This window comes from Ailuropoda melanoleuca, chromosome 4 (assembly GCF_002007445.2).
Source record: "Ailuropoda melanoleuca isolate Jingjing chromosome 4, ASM200744v2, whole genome shotgun sequence".
Classification (NCBI taxonomy): Eukaryota; Metazoa; Chordata; class Mammalia; order Carnivora; family Ursidae; genus Ailuropoda; species Ailuropoda melanoleuca.
Window position 1 is genome coordinate 75,549,118 of NC_048221.1, and position 27,281 is coordinate 75,576,398.

The window sequence follows — 27,281 nt, forward strand, 5'->3', positions numbered from 1 at the left end:
TAGAAATTATTATACAAGGTATGCAAATATTACTATCTACATTTTACTGTTTTAAATTTGTTTTTAATTTAGTTTTACGGAAAATTTATTTTTTATGTTTATTAGTGTTACAATGAAGTACTACTTGGTTATGTTCAAATTATTTTTTTATTTGAAGTTTTAATCAATGTTTTTTACCTTTGTCGAGTAGCCATTCATCAACTACTCGACCAAGTCGATATGGAATTCGCTGTCTAGCAATCGCCAGGCGCTCGTTATCATTGTTTCCTTTAAAGTTTAAAGAGACATTTCATTGGTTAAAATCTGTAAGGTCAAAGGTTAAAAGTTAATACTTAAAGCTTGAGCTATACAGTTGCCACATGATTTTTTGAAATTTGGAATTTTAAAAAGTTCTACCTAGAACATTTCATGTTTCAGACTTGTCATTCATTCATTTATTTTATTTTAGCAAACAAAATTATTCCTATGTTAATTGAAAATTAGAAATCTGCATTTGAGCTAGGTTATTAAACTTATGTTATAGACAGACCCGAACAACCAATTTAAACAGCATATAATAGCTTTACAAAAAAATGACCATTGATCTCAGGGTTTTGTCTTTTTGATGTTTCTTATTAACTAGTTAAACATGTTCAGGTGAAACAGGTTTAAGTTTTCAAAATACATTCAACCTCTTATTCCAGATTAGTAATTTATGAACACCAAACTTAATACCATCTTTGGCACACTGAAGCATCTAAAATTGGCCTAGAATACTTTATGTCCTATTCAGAAAATAGAAATTCTTATTCATCTCATTTAAGGAAACCACAAAGTCTGAATAGTTCTTGTATATTCCACACAAATTGGTTTATCAATCACTTGGACATCACAAGGGAATATATCTTGCATCATCCAAATATGTTATTACAGGAAAAGGCTTTGACAAAAGTGACTTTGAGTGTCCTTTAGTTTCACTTAAAGCTTAACATGTTGAAGTGTGTCACATTTGAAACAAAATTATATGTATGTTCTTTTATTCTCAAATATCTGTTTTTATTAAACTATTCTAAAGAAGGCATGACAGTGTAAGGAACAAACACAAGCCACAAACAGTGTTTCCTACTCACAGATTCAAATTAAGTGGGAGCCTTGTTTCTTTGAACAAAGCATTATCTGATAGAAACACAGTTTAAACTGACCTTGAATAATGCTTGCAAATAGAGGAATGTATACTTGATCTCTAAAGCACTTAGGAAGAAGCCAGGCTGCCATCTCAGTGCTCAATTGTATATAGTGCAAGAAGTTTTTCTATTCTGTGAAAATTAACTAACATAGAATTTGAGCTAAGATGTTTTGGCAAAAGCTCAGAGAACTCAGAGGAGGAAGAAATACTGGAAGGTAGCACAGCTGACAAGAAAAGACTGGAGCATTTTGCTCAGAAAGATAATAGATATAAATTTTTCTCAGAATAATTTGTAAGTACTTTCTTATACTGTTTTTACTATACACCAACCTTACCATAAAAAAACCCCACCATTAGTCACATACTTTCAGAGAAATAGAGAACTGTCCCTTAAACCTTATTGATTTGTCCTTTGAATGTCTATTTGACTAATAATATTTCATGCATTACTACTTAATTTAAAATGTAAATATGTTGTATTACTGAAACTAACATATGGTCATGTGTCAACTAGGGATAGTTTTAGTATACTGATAATCTAAAAAACAAAAAAAATGAAAAAAACCCCAAGGATACAAATAGCTTAAATTCCAAGCCTATCTGTTTTAAAAGAGTGCACAATTTGTGTTCTCTTCTGTGTACTTGCATAAAAATTATATTTGGAAAAAATACACTAAGATATGATATTGGTTATTTTAAGGCAGGGAGATGAATGATGAATATGTGGTTTGGGCTCTTATCTGATTTATGTGATAAACATTTATGTGCATAATTTGATAGGCACACAGGAAATAGCTTTTCAAAAACACAGACCCTTTGCTCTATTACCTTCTTTGTCCACCAACACTCATATGAGTTCACACTGTTATAACTCTCTTGATGACTTTATAATTAGGTGGTTCCTTATGCAGTTGTTCATGCTAGAGTGTTCCCATCACCAGAAATGATTATTTCCTCAGACACCACCTAAATTTAGGCTCCAAATCACCTCTTCCCCCATTACTACTACAGCATATTAACAGACCTCTCTGTGTCATCTCTGCGATCAGTTGCACCCATTCTCCACAGGGCAGACAATATCTAATCATGCCATTTGTGTATTATAATCCTTCTCATTGCCTTTAGGACAAAATCTCAAGCCCCTGAGGACACTTATGAGTACTTCCATGATCTGGTCCTTTCCTGCCTCCTGTTCCTCATCTCATGCCTGCCCCAGCCTTGCTCTCCTCTGTCCATCCTAAGACTTCTTTCAATTTTTCTAAGGCTCTCCTTCTTCCTCTGGGCTTTTGCACTTGTAACTTCCTTTTTTTTGAAATGCTCTTCCTCACTCTCACCCCATTTCCATTTTTCCTTAGCCAAACATGACTCATTAATGGAGTCTCCTCAGCAGAAGGATTATTTCCTCGGGAGGTCTTTCCTGCTGTCCCCAAGTTAGATTAGGACACTTGACTGCATGTTTCCCTAGCACTTGATACATGCCCTTTGGAACAGGCACTGACCTTGTAATTGCATATTCAATAAATATTTTCCCTCTGAACTCTGAAGTTCTATAAGGTCAGCCACTGTGTGTGCTGTTAATTATTGTATTCTCAGTGCTAGCACACCACCTACCATATAATCTCCTATGAAATATCTGTGGATTGAGGTAGTGAAGAAAATCTTGTTTTTAATTCTGATAGCTTCCATGGAACCATTATCTCACCCTACAACCTAACAATGTTCACAAGAAAATGAAAGCAAATACTTATGCCCAGAGAATAAATCACATCTAGCCGAGCTTCCCTTTGACTTTCCAAAGGAAACATCACATAGTTCATTTATAATTTTATCTCTTTACTGACTTGAACATCCATACAGTCAGTTCATTACTTGTTTAATAATAACTGCCTCACGCCACAAAATAAGTATTAGTATTAGTAGGGGAAGTAGAAAAGTCCTAAGTAAGACTGGTGGAGAGAATTGACGGCTTTGTATATTCTTTTTGAATAGCTTAGAAAAAGAGCATATAAAAACATGAAAAATATATACACAGTTACATACAATTTGCTCTCATACCTTTGGTACTCACAGAGCAATTGATATAATTGATTGAAATGATTTAAGTCAACAATAGGTTTTAAAGACCCTTGATGAGACTCGCTAAAGCAATATAAACACCGTATTTCCAATGAATAACAAAGAGGCCACCTAACAACAACAACAATGAAAAAATTGAGTAGGAAACAGAGATAGGTGTAAAAAGATGTGATATTTTTTTAAAAAGGTAGCCACATGGATGGTACCATACAATCCCATCACCCATGAGTATCAGACGCCTTCTAGTTCAGATACCTTTTTTTTTTTTTTGAAAGAGAGATTGATTTTGAAATCAAAGGACAGACTTTAGTCTTTGTTGGAGTAATGGATGATGGGAAATCAGATGGCACTCATTTCAGTTCAATATATGTTTACTTTAGTTTCCAAATTCTTTGTTCTTCTACTAGAATAAAAAATTAATGACTTGTGACAAAATTATATATAAATACACTATCTACCAAACAAAGACACATCTAAATAGAGTACTGTAAGGATGATTTCTTTTAACAGATGAATCCCAAACCCCTTTTACTATTGAGTATAAAATAGTTCAGACTGTTTTAGGTTCACCGGGAATAAGCCTACATTTTGCCTCCACCTCAGGATTTTCATTTACAAGCTTCATATGAAAAGTCATTATTGAGGTATATTATTTTAAGAAATTGCTCAAAATTTATTTTATTAGAAGTTCATAATGATATGTTATTTACAAAACAAGCAGTAATTTGGTATGCTTGTGCTCATTTTTAATCCTGGCCATAGTTGGATATACATCTAAATTTACCATGTAGTATAAAGGACATAAAACAACCAACTTGATTGGGAAAGGTCAAAGATAAATATAATTTCCAATGACCTTTTCTTTCCTTTGGAAAGGGTTGGGATCTAATACCAAACATGCTGAGATGTAGAAACATTACATAGTACTTCTGAGCATGGTCAAAGGAAGCAGGCTAACATGGACAGGAGAGATTAAAAACAAGTGGAATGTGGGTCCCCTGGGTGGCACAGTTGGTTAAGCAACTGACTCTTGGTTCTAGCTCAGGTCATGATCTCAGGGTCCCGGGACTGAGCCCCACATTGGGCTCTGAGCTCAGCGAGGAGTCTGCTACGGTTTCTCTCTCCCTCTCCCTCTGTCCTTCCCCGGGTGCATGCTTTCTCTCTAAAAACAAATAAATGAATCTTAAAACCAATCAACCAACCAACAAACCAACCAACCAACCAACCAACCAACCAAACAAACAAACAAAAAACAAGTAGAATGCACCTGAATATTCAAATCCAGCCAAAGGTGAATCTTTGGGAGAAGCTATTTTCATTTTCAAGTTTCCTAAATCAGAGGTAAACATAAAGTAATAATGACCCACTTATAAAACACCTATTTGTTTTGGAATTATTAAAAGAGCCCAAGAAGAATTTCAACTTTTTAAAAAGCATGCAAATCAACTACAGCAATCTACTGAGCACATAAATTAGGTTTATGATAACAGAACTTCTCATTGAATAAGTTAAGACATACTTTAGTCTCATACTTCCTGCACACTAATAAAACTAGAATGGGGTTTTCCTTTTCTTTTCTTTTTCCTCCAGTTGATTTTATGTGGGTTAAGTATATTGGTACCTCCACTGAAAATGTCACCAGCGACATACACATCACTGTTGAAGTAATTTCCAAGCAATGAAAGAGTATGTAGCGCTTAGGTTTATTTTCCTTCAAATTGTATGAGGATTCAGTATTTTTAAATTAATTAATTATTAATTGGACTGTACTTACTACATAACATTAGATTAATTTCAGGATTCAGTATTTTTGACAAAAGGCAGGCTTCCAGAATCTGTGTCTAGGAGTAAGCTCTCACTGGAGTGGCCATTTAAGTATAAAGTGCTAAATATAATGGGTATTTCAAACAAAGTTCCAGGGCTAAAGAATAAAAAGGAAAATCTGGTCATTCAGATGTAGAGTACAACGTTCTATATTTTGATTGAACCCCAGATAGTTTCATTCTCTTACCTAACCCATAGTGTTTGGTCACACTATAGAATAGTAATTTTGTATGAACCAGTAGACTTCAAGGAAACAAGAGTAATTTCAAAGAATCAAGGTAAGCAGCAAGGAGTAATAAAACTCAAATCCTTGACTTGTAGTTAAATTTCATGGTGGGACTCAGAGAACAAGAAGAAATAAAATTGTAATCATATTTTTATGAATATTGGTCAGTAGAGAAAAGCTATATGAACTTTGCTAATACATAGTTTTTCTCCTCTCATTTTCATAAATCTTCACCATTGATGTGTAATTTCTCCTTGGAAAGAAAAGTGGCAGTTTTCTATACAACAAAGTAATGTACTTGGAAGAAAAGTAAGGAAAAGCACTGCTATGAACCCAAAATTTGTCCAAAATAATATGAAAGTAAAAACAAAGATATTTGCTTCTTCTGAAGTTATTTTCCTGACTTTTGAGCTTTGGGAGAGGAAACACAAAAGGGTTCTGAAAAGCTATACATACCTCCAGAGAAGATGAAGAGTCTGTTTTTAGACCTTTTGCTTTTAAATGAGAACATGTCATTTTGATATGATTTAGATATGCCTTCATTGACAGAGCAAAAGTTTTACATAATTTTGTAAAATTACTCTTCTTTTAAAAGCAGCATCATCACATAATTTCCAACTAAGTGCCACATGTGTCATTGTTATGCAAACCAAACTAAATAGTAATACCTAACTTAACTGATAATGCTTCAAATAAGTGGATTTTGAACATCATTGACGCTTGGAGGAACAAACTTGTGAAAGAATGAAGCTTTCTAATGAAAATGTTTGTCCTAGGTATTACATTATTTGCTATATCATTAAAATGTATACATAACAATATATGCATCTATTTGTCTCCTGACTCCTTCTCCAGTTTCATCTTGAACCACTTTTTTTCTAACTCTTTAAACTCTAGTCATTCTGAACTTCTTTCAATTCCTTTAACGGAGCAAATTCTTTTTGAAGATGCAATTTTATTTGCTTTGCAAATTTCTGCATCTCTGGGTACTCTGTTCACTGTTATACACCTTGTGCATAGCACAATGCTGGGCGCAAGGTAACCACTTGGTAAGTAATTCCTCAGTGGAAAATGAATCCACTAGGGCTGTGGTATTTGTTAAGAGTCAAAATCAGTAAAGTTGTTAGTACCACTAATGACATAGATAGATAGATAGATAGATGATAGATAGATAGATAGATAGATAGATAGATAGATAGATAGATATCACTCCCTAATCTTGCTCCTCTTTCATCAATTATGATTTTGCCATTGGAGTAAACATAGGCCAAGGAAGTGTTTCAAGTAAAATGCTTTCCACTTAAAGGTAAGCCAATGATGTGTAGCTTGAAGTCGGGACCACTATGGTGGATATATACCAACTTGGGAATCTTTTTTTTTTTTTTTAATTGCAGAGAGAGCTGATGGTTGATTTGATCAGGGAGAAATTTCTGTAAGTGCCTCAACTCTCTAATGAAACATACATAAGACACATAGTCTTAGACTCAACAAATCTTCAGAAATATGCATAATTTTCAAGAATATTCTTTTCCAGATTGATTTTAGTGATTTCTTGAAAATGAAGTGAATTGTCGACTCCCCCACTAGCATTTTCCAAAGTCCATCAATATAACAATTGCTTGTGAGGAAAATGTCTGTCCTTTAAGGCAAAAATGACACAGAATTGGATCTCTAAAAATCAGGTGGTAGAAATCATAGATCTTTCAGTCATGAGGGCATAGGTCTTCCAGAGTGTGCCTGATTCATGGCTAATATGAAGCAGTGATGGATTTGGATTGTCATCTGGACTTTTAGACCTTATGGAATTATAAACACATACCACCAGCATCTAAAAGTGCTTCTTTTCTGACAATAGGACTAAACAAACTAGTAAGCCTACAGCTAAGTTTCATGCACTTTGGAAAACCCACCTTTTAAGTATGAACGAGGTCTGTAGGTAAAGTTGTTAAAGAAAATACTACCAGAAAAATACCAGAAAACAGGATAATAATGCATTGAGTGGCTTTTATGTTTATTGTGCTACTGACCTATTATATAGGTTATCTTTCATTTAGTCCTCATATTAATCCCAGACCATAAATATCTTTTATTTTATAGATAAAAAAAATGACGCCCAAATAGATGATATAACTATGGGTATTGTCATGCAAAATAGATGGAGGAACCATTTGAACCCAGGTATATTTGACTCCTAAGCTACTCCTTGCAACAGTTATTTTTTAAAGAAAAAGTCTGAAACAGCCTGAGACGTAAAGCCCCAACATCTTCCTTTTAATCCTGACAGCACTCTCTTGTATAATGGAAAATACCATGGTCTTGTTTTTAAAGGTTCTGTTTTGTGAAGTTTGGGGTAAGATTCTTCTCTTAGGCACATAAAATCAGTAATCTTCCCAAATCCTTTAGGATTTATCAGGAGTACATTTTTATCCCCTCTATTTTATAGATTAAGGTAGTGAAGATCTACTACAGTTGAGATCCCAGTGAGGAACAGCATTCCATTTTCTTCCTTTTACAATGATGCCCTGCCATGCAAGGCACCTGAGATGTAAAATACTCCAAGCATTCCTTATCTTAACCCCTTAGCTATAAGACAAGTCCCAAGCATAATAATCTACCAAGTTTACAGCTTTTTTTGATGCTGACCCTCTCCAGAGACAAGTTGTCAAAGGACAGTGGGTCCTCCTAGTCATGAGTGAGAAGACCACCACATTTTGTTGGATTGTGGGAAGAGGGATGGGACTCTACCACATGTTAAATGAATTCTGCTTGGGCTTCACATTTCCTCCTTTTTTCTTCCCTGCTCATCTCTTATCTCTGCTTTTCCTTTTACATATCTCCAGGGACCCAGTGCTTAAAACCATTCATCAATAACCCAATATGTGCACCCATTCCTAGACATATCTGACGTACCCAAAAGAGTTTACCTTTCTTTTCTAGTTCCAATAGTTAAATCCCTTGTTTCTTTCGTATAGCTCAGGTAGACATTAGGAAAGCAATCTGACTCGATGAAGTCAATACATAAGCACTGACAGTGTACTCTGAAAGTACTGTGTTGGGCATACATCAATATATCCCATAGATCCTATTGTTATAGAGCTTACACTTTGGGGAATCAAGGGGCAACATGAAGGAAGTTAAATGGAAGTTCAGGGTAATAGATAACTTCACATAAGTATAGAATTAACCACTATAAGAACTGTACTTGCCACAGAAGTTCGGAGAGGACAATGGACTACAAAAACACAGAAGGTGTGACAGAACACAAAGGATTTTACCTAGATCACAAACAACCTAAATTTTATTGAAATCATAACCAGATAAATATGTGTTCTAGTGTGGATATTAATCCCGAAAAGGTTGATTATTCTTTTCAATTTCATAAAGCTATATACCTGTAGATCTATTTTTTAATAAATATATTCTCTGGTAGAACATATTTAGTCTCAAACTAATGGTAAATATAAATAAAAACAGTTAAAATATTTATGCCATGTGAAGCATGTAATACACACCATGTTAAAACTATTAAATAAAATATAATGAAAGAATTTGAGGGCAATATGCAAAAATGAAAGTATTTGAGTTAGGATGGAGGGATTATGGGTGATCTTTTTCAAATTTTAATATCATATTGATACTATGTTTATAGATACTTCAGTTTTGCTCCCATCCTTCCCTTAAAAAAAAAGCATCATTTCTATAAGTTAAATGTAGCTTCTGAATGCAGGGCTATACAAAGAAAGGGTGGCACAACTCAGGTACCTCGTCAGTCAGCCCACTTAACTTAAACATCTGGAGAGAGCACAGAACACTCAGGTAGACCAAAGTCTGTTCATGAGTAATGCTTCCGAAGATATCCCAGTTCCTTGTACAAAACAGTAGGCCTTTACATCCAGTTAAACAACATCTTCCTGTGAAATTCTATGATACTGGACATGAAGGCCACAGGCTGTCTACTGCAGAGTTCAACAGTACTTTGAGGAAGAAGTTAGAAGCTTAGTGCGCATCTAACTGAGGTAAGAAATTTCTCACTTCATGCCCCCCTGTAATGTGGAACTTCACTAAGACACCTAGTATGCCTTTATACAACGGTTTGTAGAAGCACTTGTTTGTATATGCTACTTACATTCAAACATTTTATTTTGCATATTGTTCCAACAGAAATAAAGGTACCCTTGTGATCTTTGGATCTCACTGTTAAGTTCCTAATGCAAAGAGACTAGAATATCATATCAAAAACTAGTGGCAAGAAATAAAACAGGGACAAGCAGATAACAGAATACAGAATGTGCTCTGATAAATTAAAGGTCATACTCTGTTATCACGCATACTAAGGAGTTCTTTTGTGCTAGCTGTGTAGCATTTAAGACAGAAGAATGGTTTAACAGCTACAGAAACAGAGAGGGCTACTGATAGATATCACTCGATGGTGAGAAAAAGAAAAAGGAAATGTAAGAACAGCTCCACATTACCTTAAAAATGGCATTTTGCCATTTTCCCAGATGTGAGAATCTTAAGTACCTTCTAAATCATGTCAAAACATTTAAGCTTATCCACACTAATAAGAGCTTACATGTTTATTTAAGCCTTCTTTTCCCAGTTCTCGATTTCTGAGAATCAGAGTATTATGTGGTATAGCTCAATTTTCTACTCTCTCACACCAACCCTGACTTTTAATCTTCTTAATATTTAGACTGGTCTAAGGAAGAGGAAATAAGTAAATGTCTCATCTATCGTCTGATATGGACTAGAAATTATACTGAGAAAGTTCCTTACTCTCTAGTAAAGAAAAGTCAGATTATTATTGCATCCTAATCTCATTTTAATGGACCAATCTCTCTCCTTCACTTGTAATTGGAATGCAGGAAGATTTTTTTTTTCCAATTAGAAAAATGGGGTTTGTCAACTGCACACAAATTATTTAACATTACATGGAAATAAGATTACATGGAAGTACCAAGGGCAGGCTGGGATACAGCTGGATGATGGCCAGTCCTCCTTAGTCTTATAAAATGTACAAACTCTTAAAATAACTAATATTTTGTAGACAGATCAAATACTATAGATTTGAACTTAAAGCCCTAGAATGACTTACCCCCAATAAAAATGTATTTTGCATATCAGCAATGAGTTCATTTTTCCTCTTTTTAAAAAAGATTTATTTATTTGGGAGGGGGGAGGGACAGAGGGAGAACGAGTCTTAAGCAGACCCTGTGCTGAGTGTGGAACCCAATGTGGGGCTCAATCTCACAACCATAAGATCACAACCTGATCTGAAACCGAAAGTTGGATGCTAACTGACTGCACCACCCAGGCGCCCCTCTGCAATGATTTCTTTCAAGTAAGCCCATGTGGTGAGACTCACTGTGGAAATGGAAAGAGAACTCTCAATGGCTAAGGATAATGGGCTCTACATCCTGGCTTTCCTAGTGATTAGCTTTGTAACAGGGGACCAGGAACACAGTATTTTTGAACTTCAGTTTTCTTATCTATACAATAGGTATTTGTAAGAATAACTGCTGTAATACAGTACATGTAAATTTCTTAGCACACTGCGTGGTACAAGGTAGACCCTTAGTAAACACTAGCGATATATTGTGGTTATGTCATTATTTGTTGTCTGGTCTAAGCTGCCTAATAGGACGTATGTATCCAGGAATATAGAGATTGCAGAAATTGCTTCTCACCCCTCTGGACATCAGAAAGGTGTTGACAAAAATCAATTTTTCTCTCCTAAGACAAATAAAGGAACTAGATTTATTATAAGTGTGTCCTCAACCCCATAGATACTTTGTCAAAATCACTGCATTTTCTCCAAAGCAATGTCAAACCTCTGGAACCTGTTTTCAGAGGTTTATGCATGGCTACCTGTAAGCCAATGGGAACAACTGAAGGGAGGTCATTAACTTTAGGAGGCCACACAAAAAGAAAAAGCCAAAGGTACCTGCCTTAAAATAAAATGAAATTCAGGAGACCACCATCTGTCCTGTGCAGCAGCATAGAGACAAAGCTGCTCCCAGAAGAGGAAAACTTTAGTTATCGCTGAGGTCTCAAAATGATATTTTAATCTGTATATTAATGCTTCAAAGAGATGTGTTTCAAAAAGAATGTCTCAAACTCTTCTTCTTCCCCCAAAAGGCTTGTGGTTAAAAATGGGCTGCAGAAACTATGAACAGAAGTGGATACTGAGTGGCCTAAAGCAAGGTAATCCCATTATCTGTAAAATGTGGTTAGTGGACTCTATGGCCTCTCAAGTGGCCACCAATGCTAACGACCCATGATCCCAAGTTAAAGGTAGGGCTGTCAAGAAGACACAATCAGGCCATCTTGTTGACATATGCTGTCTGTGGGTTTTTATAGGGGAATTAATTTTAGACCCATTGAAAAACAAGATATGATCAATGTTTCTAACTCTGCAAATATCTTTAAGAGACTGAAATTTTTGATCTGGCGTATTCTTTTTTACTTCTTTTCTTTTCTTTTCTTCTTCTTCTTTTTTTTTTTTTTTTTTTTTTATTTTTCTTATTGTTTTTTNGCTTTGACAAATTCATGAAGACTTTGAGTCATCATCCAGGGAGATCTTTATAATTAAGACATTACATTTTTCTGATAGGTTTAGTATTGCAAACTTGTCTTCCTTCTTCTTTCAGCTATACAGACACACACACCTCTCACCAGGCAGACATTCCTCTGGCTTCTCTTTCTACCCACCCACTGAAGCATGTCACTAATCTGACAGCCATTTCAAGAGGAGAAAGGCAGGCGCAGGTTAGGTTTTAGGAGACTTCAATTTTATAAAAAGTAGTCAAGAGGATGGGGAAGTGCATTATGATGCTCAGAAAGAGGTTTGTCTCCTCTTCATTTTATGTTCTTAGTACTAAAGAGATAAGACAGGACAATTTCAAGAGGGAATATGATTTCTTCAAATCAATGGCTGCTCTTTGCAAACCACTTTTGTCCAAAATTTACCCAAGGAAAATCTTTTCTTGGGTTTCTCAAACACCTGTGATCTGGGAAACTGTACTTTGGGGGCTATTTCTGATTCAGGAAACATCCTCAGGAGAGTTCCCATCCAATCAAGTCTGACAGGAGCAGACTTGAAAACCTGCAGGTGGCCTAAGTGTAGCTCCCAGCTTGGGTGGAGATCACCAATTAAGACTCAGACATCCTAAAGAATGCAGTAGATACGCAGGAGAAATAGTTCATTGCATCTCTCAGAATGGACCTCTGTATGAATTTCTTTACTTCCTTCAGTATTTCCCCTTAAACTTAAGCCACCTGTGATGTCTAGTGGATCCCTAAATACAGAACAGAAAGGAGAGAAGGATAAAACTACAAATACGTCTTCACCAAGTTTAAGCTGATACTCCAGTAGTAAGGACAATTGGAATTTCTCCACTTACATGTTGTTGTTATTGTTGTTGTTGTTGTTCTTCTTCTCCTTCGTCTTCGTCTTCTCTTCTTCCTTTTTACAATCTAGCACATCTATAGTTACGCTGTCTCATTTTCAAGGATAGGGCTAAATGAATGGGGTCATACAACTCTGGCCTAATTACTATTTCATTTAAAAACTTTCCTGTAGTCTTTAAAACCCTACTGGCCTTGTGCTGACTTCAGTGGAAATACACAGTTTATGGACATCCTCCATGAGGACCCTTCAACTGCTTGAAGATTGTTATGGGCCAAATTGTGCCTCCTATCCCCTGAAATTCATATGGTAAAGCCTGAACTCGGTACCTCAAAATGCAACTGTATTTGGAAATAGGGACTTTGAAGAGGTGATGCAGTTAAACTGACACCCTAAGGGTGGGCCCTAATCCAATCTGATTTGCATCCTTACAAGAAGAGGTAATTTGGACACATATAGAAAGATACCAGGGGCAGGTGCCCAGAGAGAAAAGAACATGTAAAAACATAGAGAGATGGTGACCATCTGCAAGCGAAGGAGATAGGTCTCCAGAGAAATCAAGCCCCCCAACACCCTGACTTTGGACTTCTAGCCTACAGAACAATGACAGAATCAATTTCTCTCTAAGTCATCTAGTCTCTGGTATTTTCTGATGGAGGCCCTAGCAAACTAACATAGAGATGATTTAAGATGATTTAAAATTATATATTGTTGGCCTAATCATAGACCTTGGATACTAAGCAGATGTGATAGTATTTTGCTACAATGGCTAAAAGGTCTGGAAATGAATACTCCTGGGTTTGCATTTTAATAAAGTACCAAGTGAATGTCAAAGTCGTACCCATTTTAATTACAAATTTTGCTTGAAGACATCATTTTGTCCTTCTCTGGATTAGCTTTTAAATCATAATATTCTGCACCACAATTCTGGTAGTTAGTACAGTAATAGAATGAACTCTACCAATATATAGTTTGCATTAGTAAAGGTATAAGATAATGATGAAATTGATTTCAGCACAAAATATATAAGTATCAGCATGATATATACCTACATATACACCTATATTTATAAATAGGTCTAGGTATACACATAGTTCCATTATGTCTATAGAACAACTTTTGCAAAAGGAACTGTTTAACGTTTCATATCATTAAATGGAATTTCTTAAACAAACAAACAAAACCGATCCTACCATTCTCTTTACTTTGTGGTCCCCTGTAGCTTCATTAACACAGATGACTGGACACAATATTTAAAATACTGTGTTAGTGTTAAGTTGCTAATTTATTTTAAAAGTTTCCACAGAAGAAAGCCCTCACAAAACACTGCATAAAATAAATTCCTACTTAGGTGATGATTACACAAGGTGAGATTCTTTTACTAAAATATACTGATGTTTTCTTCAATTTACTAACTATTGTGAGATCACAGAAAGTTTATTGTGCCTACTTCCAAAGTTCTGAAAACAAATTCTAAGTCCCAAAGGATAAGCCTCTATTATTTACATATATTTCTAATCTTAAAAATTTCCTGAGGAATCTTGTTCAATAAACACAAAAAAAAATGATTTTGTGAGACCATAATTAGTTGGGAGGGTGGAGCTTGCTAAATGGTCATGCCAACAAACAATAACTACTTAAATATCAACTTTCATTGTCAATTTGAAGTATTTATCATCTACTCAAAATTAGATGAGTGTCTTACTCTGTTCTCTTTCTCTTTTGGGGCTTATTTTTCAAGGAGGATGGCAATTCAAGCCCAACTTAGGTAAGGTTTACCTACCTCCCTGAAGCCTCCCAGCAATGGGGGTGGGAGGCTTCATGGAAAATACCCAGGGACAGTAGAAGGTCTAGCAAGTGGATGACTGTACCAATTAATGCTAGAACAAAAAGACTTGAATTTTATATGAATATAATAAACTCAAGTTCCCTTATATTTCCTGAGAAATAAAATATGGTTTCACCACTTCCACCCATACTACCAGTCTTCAATATGTTTTGGCCTGAACTTGTTTGGGGGAAATGTTTGGAAGAAGTGGGTGGAAAAGAGTTGTGTTTGCCCTTGGCTTTTCTCTTCTGATGTTCTTGGGGACTGTGCCCTAAGGGAGAGGCTGACCTTCACTCAACACCAGTGTCTCTACCTCCACCTTCCTGCTATCGTCCAAGCAATACCTGCACTGCTACAACACCCCCTACCTTACTGTGGACATTCATTCTGGCCCCCTCTAGTTTTATACCCTACACTTTAGTCAGAGGGGATATTTGAAATGTGTTTTCACCAATAAACTGGAAGCTCCAGGAGAGCAGGAATTGTGTCTGTTCTGGATCAGCACTGTACTCTCGGCATAGAGCCAGGTATACTGGAGGTCTTAAATAAGTATTTTTAAGAGAATTACTAAACAAATTAACAAACTGCACCCTCTTCTGCACTTGTCTCTTCTACTATCCTTTGTCCTTTGCCTTGCCATACTGCACGTCTTTACTCTGGAATATTTTTTGGGTTTATCTCACATTTCCAGCTTCTTCTTCATGATCCAGACTTCCTGATTCTATCTTCCTTTCCCTCCCAATCCTGATTTTTGCAGGTGAAAATAGGTAGCCACGGCGGTGAGACTGGATTCATAATATATGAGGAAAATAGAAATAATTCTATTATATAATAGAATATATAATAATATTATATATTCTATTATATAATTATAATATCTATTATATAATAGAATATAACATTCTATTATATAATTATAATTATCCATTATATAATATATGATGAGATTTATATATGGAGTCAATTCCCTTCATGAAATTTGATACAGTGATTCTGTTATTTGTGGGGATATAAAACAATTCTAGTGGATGAGAAAATTGGGAATCAAAAAAGGCTATAGGACCACTAATCTTTTTTAGGAAGTCCTTGGGCATTCTGATTAAAAACCTCACATATAAGCTCTTAGACATAAATGAGTGCACTATTATGTTAAGATTTCAGTCAAGAAATAGACAAACATGAAAAAAAGAAGGTATATGGTATAATAACTTGGTACTTAAAAAAAGTTTATGCCAAAAAAGTTTTATGCAATACATGGTTTTTCTTTAGCTGGAGTGGAGAAGCATGGATAGGGTCCCAGATCTGCCTTTAATAACATATATAACCATAGGTAATTTATTTGACTTTGACTAGTCAAGCAAACAAATGGAGAAAAAAACAAAAATTAAAAATTGAAAAAAAAACCTCAAAAGATTCTAGGTTGCCATGTTATTTGATGACTAAGAAATTTCACCTATTGACTAAAGGGATTACAATATGCCATACAAGAACAGACAGGTTTTTAAACACTTTACATTGCCACAATAATTTAGGTGAAAGCTGTAGTACAAATATATGACATATTTCTCACCAAAAATATTAAAGTCGCCTTTTAATAGCCCCAAGAGAAAGAGCTTCCATTTGAAATTTGTGATGTCTTGGGTTCCTAAATACTTAACTATGAGACTATTAAGATTTATGGAAAGAAATAACCAAGTCTATTTGATTTTTATGGGAGCTAGAAAATGCCAGGTTCAAATCTCAGTTAAATAGTCAAGGGCATGTTACTTATTCTTTTCAAGTATTAACACATCTGTAAGATGGGGATAGTTTATGAGATTATATTTCAGAATAAGAGGTAATTTGTATAAAGTACCTGGTACACAGTTGATGTTAAATAAATGATGGCTACTATTGTTTTTATAGAGTACACAGAATTATAGACCTGTAGAAATGAAAAAGTCTTTAGCTAGAACCTGGTCCAATGCCCAACTAATGAAAGATGGGCTTGATAACCTTGATAAATTAGTCTCTTGAACTCTACGGAATTAGAAGACAATCGGAAAGTTACCATAGCTCATTGAGAGTTGGAATAAAATATCTCATAAAAGTATTATTGTTCAGAATTATTTCCTGTTTAAAGAAAATAAAAAAGCAAAGAACATTATCACACATTATGAGCAAATACAATGGACCTTTTTTTTTATTTGTTTTGGTTTGACTATAGAGTGAAATATTTTAATTGCATTTAATCATTATATTTACTTTTTAAGTTAATAGCTTTTAGATATATTCAATACAGACTAACAGTAAAGTTCAAAGTGTGAACGATAAATATAGTAAAACAAATCAAAACACCTATAATCTTTGGTTTCCCATTGCAAGGGTAAGAAATTGGTAACATAATACTTAGAAAAATATAAATGAGGCAAATCAGATTTTCAAAAAAAAATTCTACATATAAAAACAGAAAAATTAAAATTTGAAAAATAAAATTCCTGTGAAATATCAGAACTGAAAGAAAGGCAATGAACCCTACTATACATCTCCCTTCATCCATATAAATTCTATTTTCGTATTGCCCACTTTAGGGAGCCACTGAAGAACTGAGGGGCAGGAAGAGATATGATAAAAGCAACTTCAGGAAGATAAACATCTTGGCTATATACCAAACGGATTGCAATAATGAGGGCTGAAAAGGAGTATAGATGGTTTACAGTTGATAACAAGGAGCCCAACTGTGATAAGGGCCTTACATCACTAAAATAATGCCAGCACGGACTGGACATGATGGAATGGGGAAATCTGAAGGAGGAATTAGTGGACTGGCACCTACCAGTGGTTCCAGTGCCTGATCTGATGGAATAAGTAAAAGATTTTGATCTATGGGGGTAAAAAGATGAATTATGTTATTAATCACATTAAGTTAGGAATTTTTTAAGAGGGTAAGGTGGTTTGGGAAGTTATAATTTAGTTAGAGTAAGAATTCAGTTGCAAAAGGAAATATACATCTTTGTAGAAATGAAACTCCATTGTGTTGATCACTACCTATTTATCCAGATTTTATTAAAATTTAATGGGTACACACCAATAGCAACAGTTACCTCAATTTTGTACAGGTTGACAGTGCTAATTTCACCTTATCCTCACAGACCTCTCTTTGAGAGCCCAGGGGGAACTCAAACTGGAAATCTGCAAAATGTTCCTAACTCTGGGGGCACCTGGTGGCTCACTGGTTAAACATCTGCCTTCAGCTCAGGTTATGATCCCAGGGTCCTGGGATCCAGTCATGGGCTCCATGCTCATTGAGTTCCCTGCTCATCCCAGAGCCCACTTATCCCTCTCCTTCTGCCCCTCCCCCTGCTTGTGCACTCACGCTCTCTCTCTCNCGCTCTCTCTCTCAAGTAAATAAAAAAAATCTTAAAAAAAAAAAAAAAAAAGAAAAGAATGTTTCTAACTGTTTCTAACTCTTGATATTCCCAAAGAAACCATCCTTTTGTCAGGGTATAGATATCCCTTAGAAACCCACAAATTCTGGAACAAAGTGGTTCTGACCCTCCTTCTTTAATTACTCTCAAAGCTTTTATTAGTATAATAGTATGAAGTTACCATGAATACCCCAAGACAGGAATAAGACCATTTTTTTTTTGTGCTATTTTGGAATCTTTAACCACTTCTGCTCTGGGGTTCATTCTCTTTCCAGCCTAGATTAGACTCATCACCAATATATGTCCATTTATCCCTTCAGGAACAGACTTAGATTTTACTTCTTTTAAGCACTAAACATATTACTTTCCTCTCTTTTTCATATCTCTTCCAGCTCTCATATTCATATATTGTGCCATGTAATGCTGCATTTCCCATAAAATTCATACCTCTCTGAATTACCTTCCCTCCTCAGTTATTCTTCAAACTCTTGCAAGACAAAAGACTGTTTTTTGCTCCCCTGGGTTCCCCACCACCTCTAGCAAGCACATCATGGAACAACCATGAAGTGGGTTGAATATCAATGAATATTCATTGATAGATCAAAGGAGTATCCAAGGCTTTTGGCCTCCATTAAGAGTTTAAGGTAAAATGTGTGAAAAGAAATGGCTAGGTCTTAAGACTTGGGTCTATTGTTAGCACTTTAAAGAATTTAATCAATCTTCTGATGCTTTCTTTCTATTCCAGTTGCTTACCTTTTTTCAATGCTTTCTAATTCAGAATAAAAAAAACGAATATTTGAGAAAATTATCTTCAGGCAGAAAGTGATAAAAGAAATTTGAACTGAAATTAAACATAATTTAAGATACGTGAAGCTTGGTTAAGCAAAAGAGGAAATTAAGCACAAGATTCATGAGTGACTGAGAATGTACTGATACTTTAACATATTTTTAGGAGATAAAAATGATTTCAAATGTGGTTAAAATTATTTTTTTTGAGTTCAGCCAGAGTCATTTTCTAATTAGTATCTTTAGCTTTCCTACATGAATAGGAATAAACCCAGCCACCTAGTATAATGACTAAGAGGATCATTCTAGTTTCTCCAGGTAAGAGACAAGCAATAATCTCAATAAGGGCAGCTTATAGGTGAAGTGACAAGCGTTCTGGATTGCCTAGGATAGGGTTGGCATGTGCCTATTATGCAGTAGTAACTATTGCTATCGCTTCTTTTCTCTTTCAGAATTGTGTGTGTTTGAAAATTTTTATGGTCTCCTAATTATAGGGTGCCATCATGCAGAATTGAGAAAGGGGATTCCTCTTATAGTTAACACCCAGATAAAAGGATGGGTAAACCCAAGGTGCTTGGTAAGAAGGAAAAGATAGCTCTTTCTTCAGGGGACATCCTCTATGCCAGGGTACATGACTTGTTGCCCAAGTATAGACTGGATTCCAGCTTCCATGGCTTCCCTCCAATGGAATATTGGTGCAATCCATTTAATCACCCAAGCTGCATAACCATATGCAGTGGCATATGGTTCACCAGCTAGCCTGGTCTCTCTAATGCTCACTTACTAAAATCCAAAGGATTCTCCAACACCCAGCCCAAAGACCAGTCCTCTGTGAAGTCTTCTCTGATCACCACATACCACTCCTTCTCTAAATTTTTTAAGTGCTAATGAGAAAATGTATATAAAAGAACCTACAGTTTCCTGTACAGAAGAAGGCCTGTCTAGCTCACTCTTGCTGATAGGAAATCCTACAAAAGGCAGGAATTTAAATGGGCTCTGTGCATGTCTGGGATTTTGGGTGAGTTGTTACCTCTTTGCCCCAATCCTTGTGCAATACCAATTTCCTTACTGAGCCAACCCCATGCATTTATCATTCTATTTGAACTACACTTTCATAAAGTACAAGCCTTATCTAATGATCCCCAGGCCTGTTTCCTTCTGTGACTGTGACCATCCCGCTCCCCTTTCCAGCAAAGCAAACTTCTGCATTAAAAAAAAAAAAAAAAAAAAACTTNAAAAAGCTTCTTTTGTTTGTTTCTCCGCTAACCAGAAAATAGACTCTCATCCAACAGCTCTGCCAAATTGAACTATAAAAATGACAAATGAGAAAGCTAAAGACTCTACATGGACTTTTAAAATGCTCCAGCAGAGGTGACCCTGAAAAATTATTATGGCATGTTATCAATTAGTTGACACTATCTAGAAAAATGAAGCTAGATGTTCCTCTATTCTGTCCAGTTTTATATCTCATAAATTCACCGAAAATACTTCATTGGAAATGCATATGGCAATATCTAGACAGACTTATGGTAGGTATATTCTCTTTTGGACTCTCAATGGATATTTTAAATATTCAGGCCACCAGTAGAGATAATATGCCCAAGATGAAAAATTACTTCAATAATACTTAACATGAGGGAAGTTAGTCTCAAATTTTCAGGAGAGGTAGAAACCTCAGCTACTTTTTAATACAGTCAGATATAAAAGGCTAAAAACAAAATAGACTTTAAAATGTTTAAGATGAAAGTCTTTCTTTGACAAATACTCAACCCATGAGGCTAAATTTGACACAAAATATTCATCATCATAATTTAAATTTTAATATATGGCCTATTTAAAGGCTTCATACTTCAAAAGACTTTCACATTTATTATGTCATTCTGTCTTAATTAAGAACTAACTAAAATATTAGATTAGGTTACACCTCTGGATTGTTATAGAAAATAGGTTTATATTTCTTAGGAATAAATGTGCTTTTCTAATAACCAAATAAACATGTTAATGTATAATTTATCACAACAATTACATCTGACCTGCCAGTTCTACAAAGACATGAAGTTTTATTATAAAATCTTTTTTTTCTGGAATAATATTATATAGAATTGATTAAAATGTATTTTTGGATAGAAATCATTTTTTAAATTTTTGTTAAAAAGTACTAATTTACAGAAAAGTTATAAAAGATAATAACAAGACCTTCATCTACGTTTCACCCACCTTTCCCCACTGTTCACAACCATTGAATAATTATCAAAACCAAGAAATTAACATCAGTATTCTATTAACTAAAGTACAGACATTATTAGGTTTTAACAGTTTTTAAGTAATGTGCTTTTATTATTCCAGAATCCAATCCAGATTACCACATCACATTTGTCAGGATTAGATCGAGGTCAGGAATTTTTGTTGAGAACACCTTCTCAGCCCATTATGTCAGGAGGTACATGAAGTCAATGTTTCTTATTAATGATGATGGTTAGTTTGATCACTTAGTTAGGGTGTTCTGCTGAGTTTCTCTGTGAAAAGTTTCTATCTTCTCCTTGAAGGACACATTTTTACATTACATAAATTACTAGTCTCTACTCCTACTTCTAAGCACTAATTTTAGCATCTCTTGGTTAATCTTGACCTCAACTATTATTACTTTGAACTCCAATTATCAACTATGTGATACAAGAAAGATACTTTTGATACTGATGAAGTTATAAGAGCATTGCTACAAAACTATAAATCTTATAAAAATCAACCAAACACTTGGAAAATCTGTGAAGTTTCCTGAAAGCCTAAGATCCTTAAAAATGTAATTTCTCTTACCTTCACTCTTTAGCTATTTCGTTAAACATTTTTCCACCTCACCTCCTAAAACCTAAATTGTGCATTTGTTGTAGCAACTAATTTTTTGTATGTGACATTAGTAATTCATCGCTTGTAAGCGGTAAATAAATTCATTAACCTGATTATCAATACCTTTGGAGAAAACTCCCTAAACCCAATTCCTCAGTCAACATTTTGGCTATCCTTACTTAAAATTATGATAATGCCATTTTCTGTGTAACGTGAGTATTTTTCAGGAGTGGGATCAAAACATACCTTTATTATGATAAGAATTTAGAGTACTAAAATTCATTGGAAACAATAGTGGGGAACAAGAAGATAAAGGGGAAATCTTCTGGAAATCATGAAGAAGTGCTATTTGTATTTATTTATATTATCTATATTTGTTAGCCTGTTAGCATAAATGATGCCAAAGTCCACCAAACCACCAGAGGAATTTTCTCTTTCTTTTGTCAGAAAATTAAAAATCCTAATGTGATTGCCTTACAGTAACTGTAAGAACATCTTTGACGTTAAACAAACGAACGAACAAAAAACCCAAAACCAAAACCAAAAAACCCAGGTCACTGAGAATCTATAAAAATGCGTGAGAATGAGAATGTATCATTTCTATCTCCTTGGATACAATCTCTTTGCAGGTAGGCATTTTAGCTAGGTATATTTAATACATGGCTGAATAAAAACTTCATTATGTTTCATCATTAAAAAAAGCCTCCAACATCTCAGAAAAACTGAGCACCATGAAAGAAGATAATTAACACTGGAAAAGTCAGAGTTTTAGTCACTAATTCTACCTAACACAGCTACAGTATTTGAAGTTTCAGGTATTTCATAGTATGTAAGCTTTACTTCGGAAAATTTTAGTTAGTAACCAGTTAACTACATCAAATAGAAGCTAAACATTTATATATTCACATGAATATTCACACACACACAAAGATATTTTGGCTAAAGACTAAGAGCAAAAGACAACGTATTTACATAGAAACTGAATGAGGAAACTGGATTTATTCAATAATTATTAAAGTAGCCTACTATGTGACAAGTCCTGATTATCATGTCTTCTGTTGGACTCTACCAAAAATTGGCTGTTTACACAAAGAATGATTCGAGTCTTCTCTATGATTTATCAGTTTCCATTAGAAAGTTATATTTTCACTGCCTTACTTTTTGTAGGAGGGAAACAAAATTCACTCAAACATTTCCCATACCTAATACATTTAACCAAGACATGTGACAAATCTATTAAGGTACAGTTTTTCTCCCAAATGATCCTTTTGGATCTCTAACACCTGAATCCTCTAATGACTCACTCCTCTTCTGGCTACTGAAATCAACTGTTTCAAATAATGTCACTGAGAAATAAATATAGCAAATGAATAAATATATAAAGTTTGAAGTCATGTTAACTTAAAGGTTGAGTGCTGCAGGAACAGTTAAATAGTGATGATTCGTAATGGGTTACTTGATTTGTTAATAATGCTTTAAAAGTGAGGTTAAAAAATAACCAGTGCCTACTAATGAGTGTTACTGACCCCAAATTTGGTGATAACAAAATAACTATGGTTTCTCTAAGAAAATTATTGTTCTACGTGTTATTATTTTTTAGCACTTGTAAGATTTGTGTGTATATGTGTCTGTGTTGGTCAGCAGAAGTAATAGACTGTGACATGGACCAACATACACAACTATGACCAAACGTGTAAGTCTTCATATTTAGCTATGAAGAGCATACCTTGCTATGTTGAAGTATATATCTAATGATTTCTCTTGGTTTCTGTCTTCCAGAAAGTATAAAGTAAGGCACACAGAGCTGGCAAACAGGAGTTTACAAGTATAATTTTGACTTTTCCACTAACTAGCACAGTGATTCTGATTAAATCCACTAGCCTCTCCAAGATTCCATTTTATTGTTTGAAAAATGAAGGAACTGGAATAGAAGATCTTTGAAGTTCCTTCTCTCCTTCAAATGCTATGATCATGAATGAGATAGATTTTTTTCAATTACATCATACATAGCAAAAATTCACTTAAAGCTAAATAAAAACACCAAGATCATCAAACTGACCAACACTTAGTGCCAACTAGGAATCTATAAATGATGGAATAGCTCAAGTAGATAGTCAATAAATATTGATGACTTAAACTAAAATTCAATCACTCAATCTAAACTAAGTATAGAGAATTTAAAGGGGCATCATCACTATGACTTTCCTGAGCTCTGAAATGTTTTACCAATTTTTGAAGATGAAAACAAAAATCCAGATTTAGAGATAATACCCATAAGACCTTTGAGCCAAACCAAACGATGATGAGAAAAATATTTACACTATCTCTACAGTGTCTTTCTTTGGGCGATTCCTCTCTTTCTTTCAAATTTTCCAATTCCTAAATGATCTTCTGTAAGGCAGATTTACCACCGTTTTCTCCTCTTTAAAAATTCTGTATCAATTAAACCCTTCACTAGCAATTTTGAAACTGACCCATTTTATTTGACATTAGTGAGTTTTTCTGAATTCTTCTTGTCTGCCCAAAAGACTAAACTCTTAGCAAGCGAGAACCATGTCTCTGGCTTCTCTATTCATTCCTACCACAGGTTCCCATTTCATTGTTACTTGCTGCAGTCTGATGACACATTGCAGCAACAGAATGTTGAAAACTTGCTGGTGAAGAGACAGACAGACTAAAAAGTAAAAATGACTCTCCTATTCAATTGAAGACCAGATCTTCTGTTGTATTCCGTATTAATTCTCTATTTTCTATCACCCTACTTTAAGCCTTCATCTTTTGACATCTGGGCTGTTTAATAACCTTCTAAATATGTTCCGTCTCTATCTTTTCCTGCTAATCTCATTAAAATAAATGCATGCCAACCTTTAAGTAAAAATCTAGGTTTTCAAGACCCAAGTCAAGTTTCCTATTTTTTTCATAGTATTACTAGACCACTTACTCCAAAATGGCTTCTTCTTCCTTGGAAACTGTTTTACTTTTTTTTGGGGGGGGGTATTTCTTAATCAGAAATTAACCAAGTATTACATGATAACTCTTATACTTTCTCACATGTATATTTTTACTCTCCAGCATTTTTTATGTATCTCTGTAACCAAATGGTAAGCCTAGTATGTCCCTTTAATGTAGTACATATCCTCTAAACACTTGTTGATTTGATGTGTTGATTTGACAGGAATAAAATGAATATTTGGCCTTGTGTAAAGGATATTTTTTTGGCACTCTGGTAGACAAATAAACTCAATGGTTTATCTTCAAAGGCAACTGTGATTTACCTGGAGCAATCTTTAGACGGGGCAAGTAAGATGATGTTAAGTTCTGTAGCTTAACATTATGAGAAAAGAAATCTATTTTTGTTGAGAGAGAAATTTTGCTACTTAACTATAATTAGGAACAAATCAGAGATTAATGATGCATTATATTCTAGAGCTTTAACTAATAAGCACCAATAAATGGCTTTCTCAACTTTAAATGGCTTGCAAAATATTATTGCTATTCATTGCTCCATGTACAAAAACTAATGGAAACTGGGTCTGCTATTCAGAAAATTCAATATTTATTCTAAAATACGAATTGTTGAGTTAAAGGAATATTTCATATACTTGAAAAGAGCATAAAATCTACCTCTACTAATTAGTTTCTCTATGAAAGCCTTCTAGACAATTACTGGGTAATACCATTGGTCAATGCCTTAGGTGCTTTTCATTAAAGGTATAGCGTTGTTACCAGATGATTGCTTCATATAAAAGCACTTACCACAAAGCCCTATAATGGAAGGTTAAGTGCTATACTTAATTACTAATTTCAATCCTTATTACCTATATTTTGCAGTGCAGGCACTTTAAAAGGAACCAAATATAGTCTGTTGGTTCCTGCTTCTCTGATTATAGGATTTGGTGGTAAAAGCATTAGTCCAGCTGTTTTTCTAATGAAGAGTAACAACAAAAAAAACTTTTAAAATAAAAATAGTCATACCACAAACCAATATAAAAGAGATATACTAGACAATTCTATTGCCTCATACGTAAAATCACTTTGTTCTAAAAACTTTCTTCTAGATGACACATACTTCTAAATTCATACTCAGCCTTCATGGCATTGTTACAGATAAGCTCCAAAAGAAGAAGGTATTTTCATGGTTTATTTCCTACCTCAACATCATGCTGAAATGCCCAAAGAACAGATGATTAATAAAACACTTGATAACAACAATGGTGACTTTCCTGAGTTCTTTACATATTGATCATTAACTTTTTATATGTATATATTAAATTCCCCACAGGTGCTCTGATATTCTTGAGGACAAATTCTGTGTTTTACTCTTGCTTGTAACCTTCATAATAATGGCAATTTTGCTCATTCTTGATTAATTAGTATCTAAAATACTTTTTACTGAAAGGGTACATACAATCTTTGACTAAATATACAAGAGGTTGTATCTAAAACTATTTCTAAAGATTTACTCCTTAATTATCATGATATTGCCAGCTTGGCTTTGTTTTTGTTTTTTTTTTTGGCCAACTTCTGATTTTTAAATATATTTTATATTGTTCCCTATACTGAGCATCCATTTAATTGGTAAATGAGACACTGTATGTGTTAAACAAATATTAGTCTAGAAAAATGGACAAATATTTGTTAACTTAATTAATTTATTGCCCCAATCTCAACTACTAGTATTTAAATTGGACACTGGCTTGCCACAAGAAAAGATCATATCTTTTTTGAACTATACCTAGTACATAGTATCTAGTATGTGCACAATTAAAGTACTGTCAATCAGATACACTGTATCAAAGAGGTAGAGAAAATTTTAAAGACAAAATATTTACCCCAATGCATTAGAAAACTGGATTCTGATTATCTATCCTGGGGAAATGCATACTAGAATTCTCTTTTAGAGATGCATTATGGGTATTAATAAAGTCCAAGTATACATATTTTAAACATAGTTTAACACAGATTTTCCCAAACTAACTTGAGAGTGGGACTTCCTTTCTCCCCTCATTGGTCACCATTAACATTCTCTAGAGCAGAGTTCTTACCAATAACAGTACAGAAAGTGTGACAAGAATAAAAAGTTACTAAAATGAAATAATTTTAACAATTTAATTGGTAAAGAAACAATGCTAGGCTTCAAGAAGCAACTGACATTCTGTAATAGCAATAGGATTTGTCAATTTACATGTTCAGCTCCACTACTCACAGACACAATGACCCCAGAGACAGGGCTTAGATCTTATCCTACTTTACATCTTTCATAGTGTCCAGTGCATTAACTTCCTCTCAGGAAACAGGTATTGATTAATCCATATTTTAGGAAATTCACCAATTTACTTTTCCATAATTTCACTAAGGCCATAGTTTTTATGGAAATACCTTTGTATTAGGATTTGAGTCAATGCAATAGGGTTACTAGCAGGAGCGATGTGACATTGCACGCATATGTAAGTTACTTTCCTTCCAAATCTCCCACTCCTTCATCCTATTACAGATGGTAAAAGAAGGTGTACATTCTCATAATTGAAGAGTAAGATTGGGATAATTCCCAGGACATCTATTCAGCAAATATTTATTGACTGCCTACTATTTCCCAGTATTATAATGGGCACGACATATTCTTAATGTGCTTGCTTCTGAATTTTGTCATAGAGTTGGGGTTTTTTTTATTATACTTAATTCAGCAAATATTTACAGAGCACCAGAATAGATCTGAA

The 27,281-nt window shown here is 34.5% G+C and overlaps 1 protein-coding gene across 32 annotated transcripts in view; it reads right to left on the reverse strand.

Moving 5' to 3' along the window:
- Positions 1-27,281, reverse strand: part of NRXN1 (neurexin 1) — a 1,113,431-nt gene that overhangs the window by 132,157 nt on the left and 953,993 nt on the right. For 19 of the 32 annotated variants that reach the window (XM_019801698.2, XM_034659114.1, XM_034659111.1 and 16 more), the window contains one exon: positions 178-267. The exons of the other annotated variants lie outside the window; for them this stretch is intronic. In XM_019801698.2, the coding sequence (XP_019657257.2) occupies positions 178-267 (90 nt within the window). The remainder of the gene's footprint in view (positions 1-177; positions 268-27,281) is intronic. 32 annotated transcript variants of the gene reach the window in all.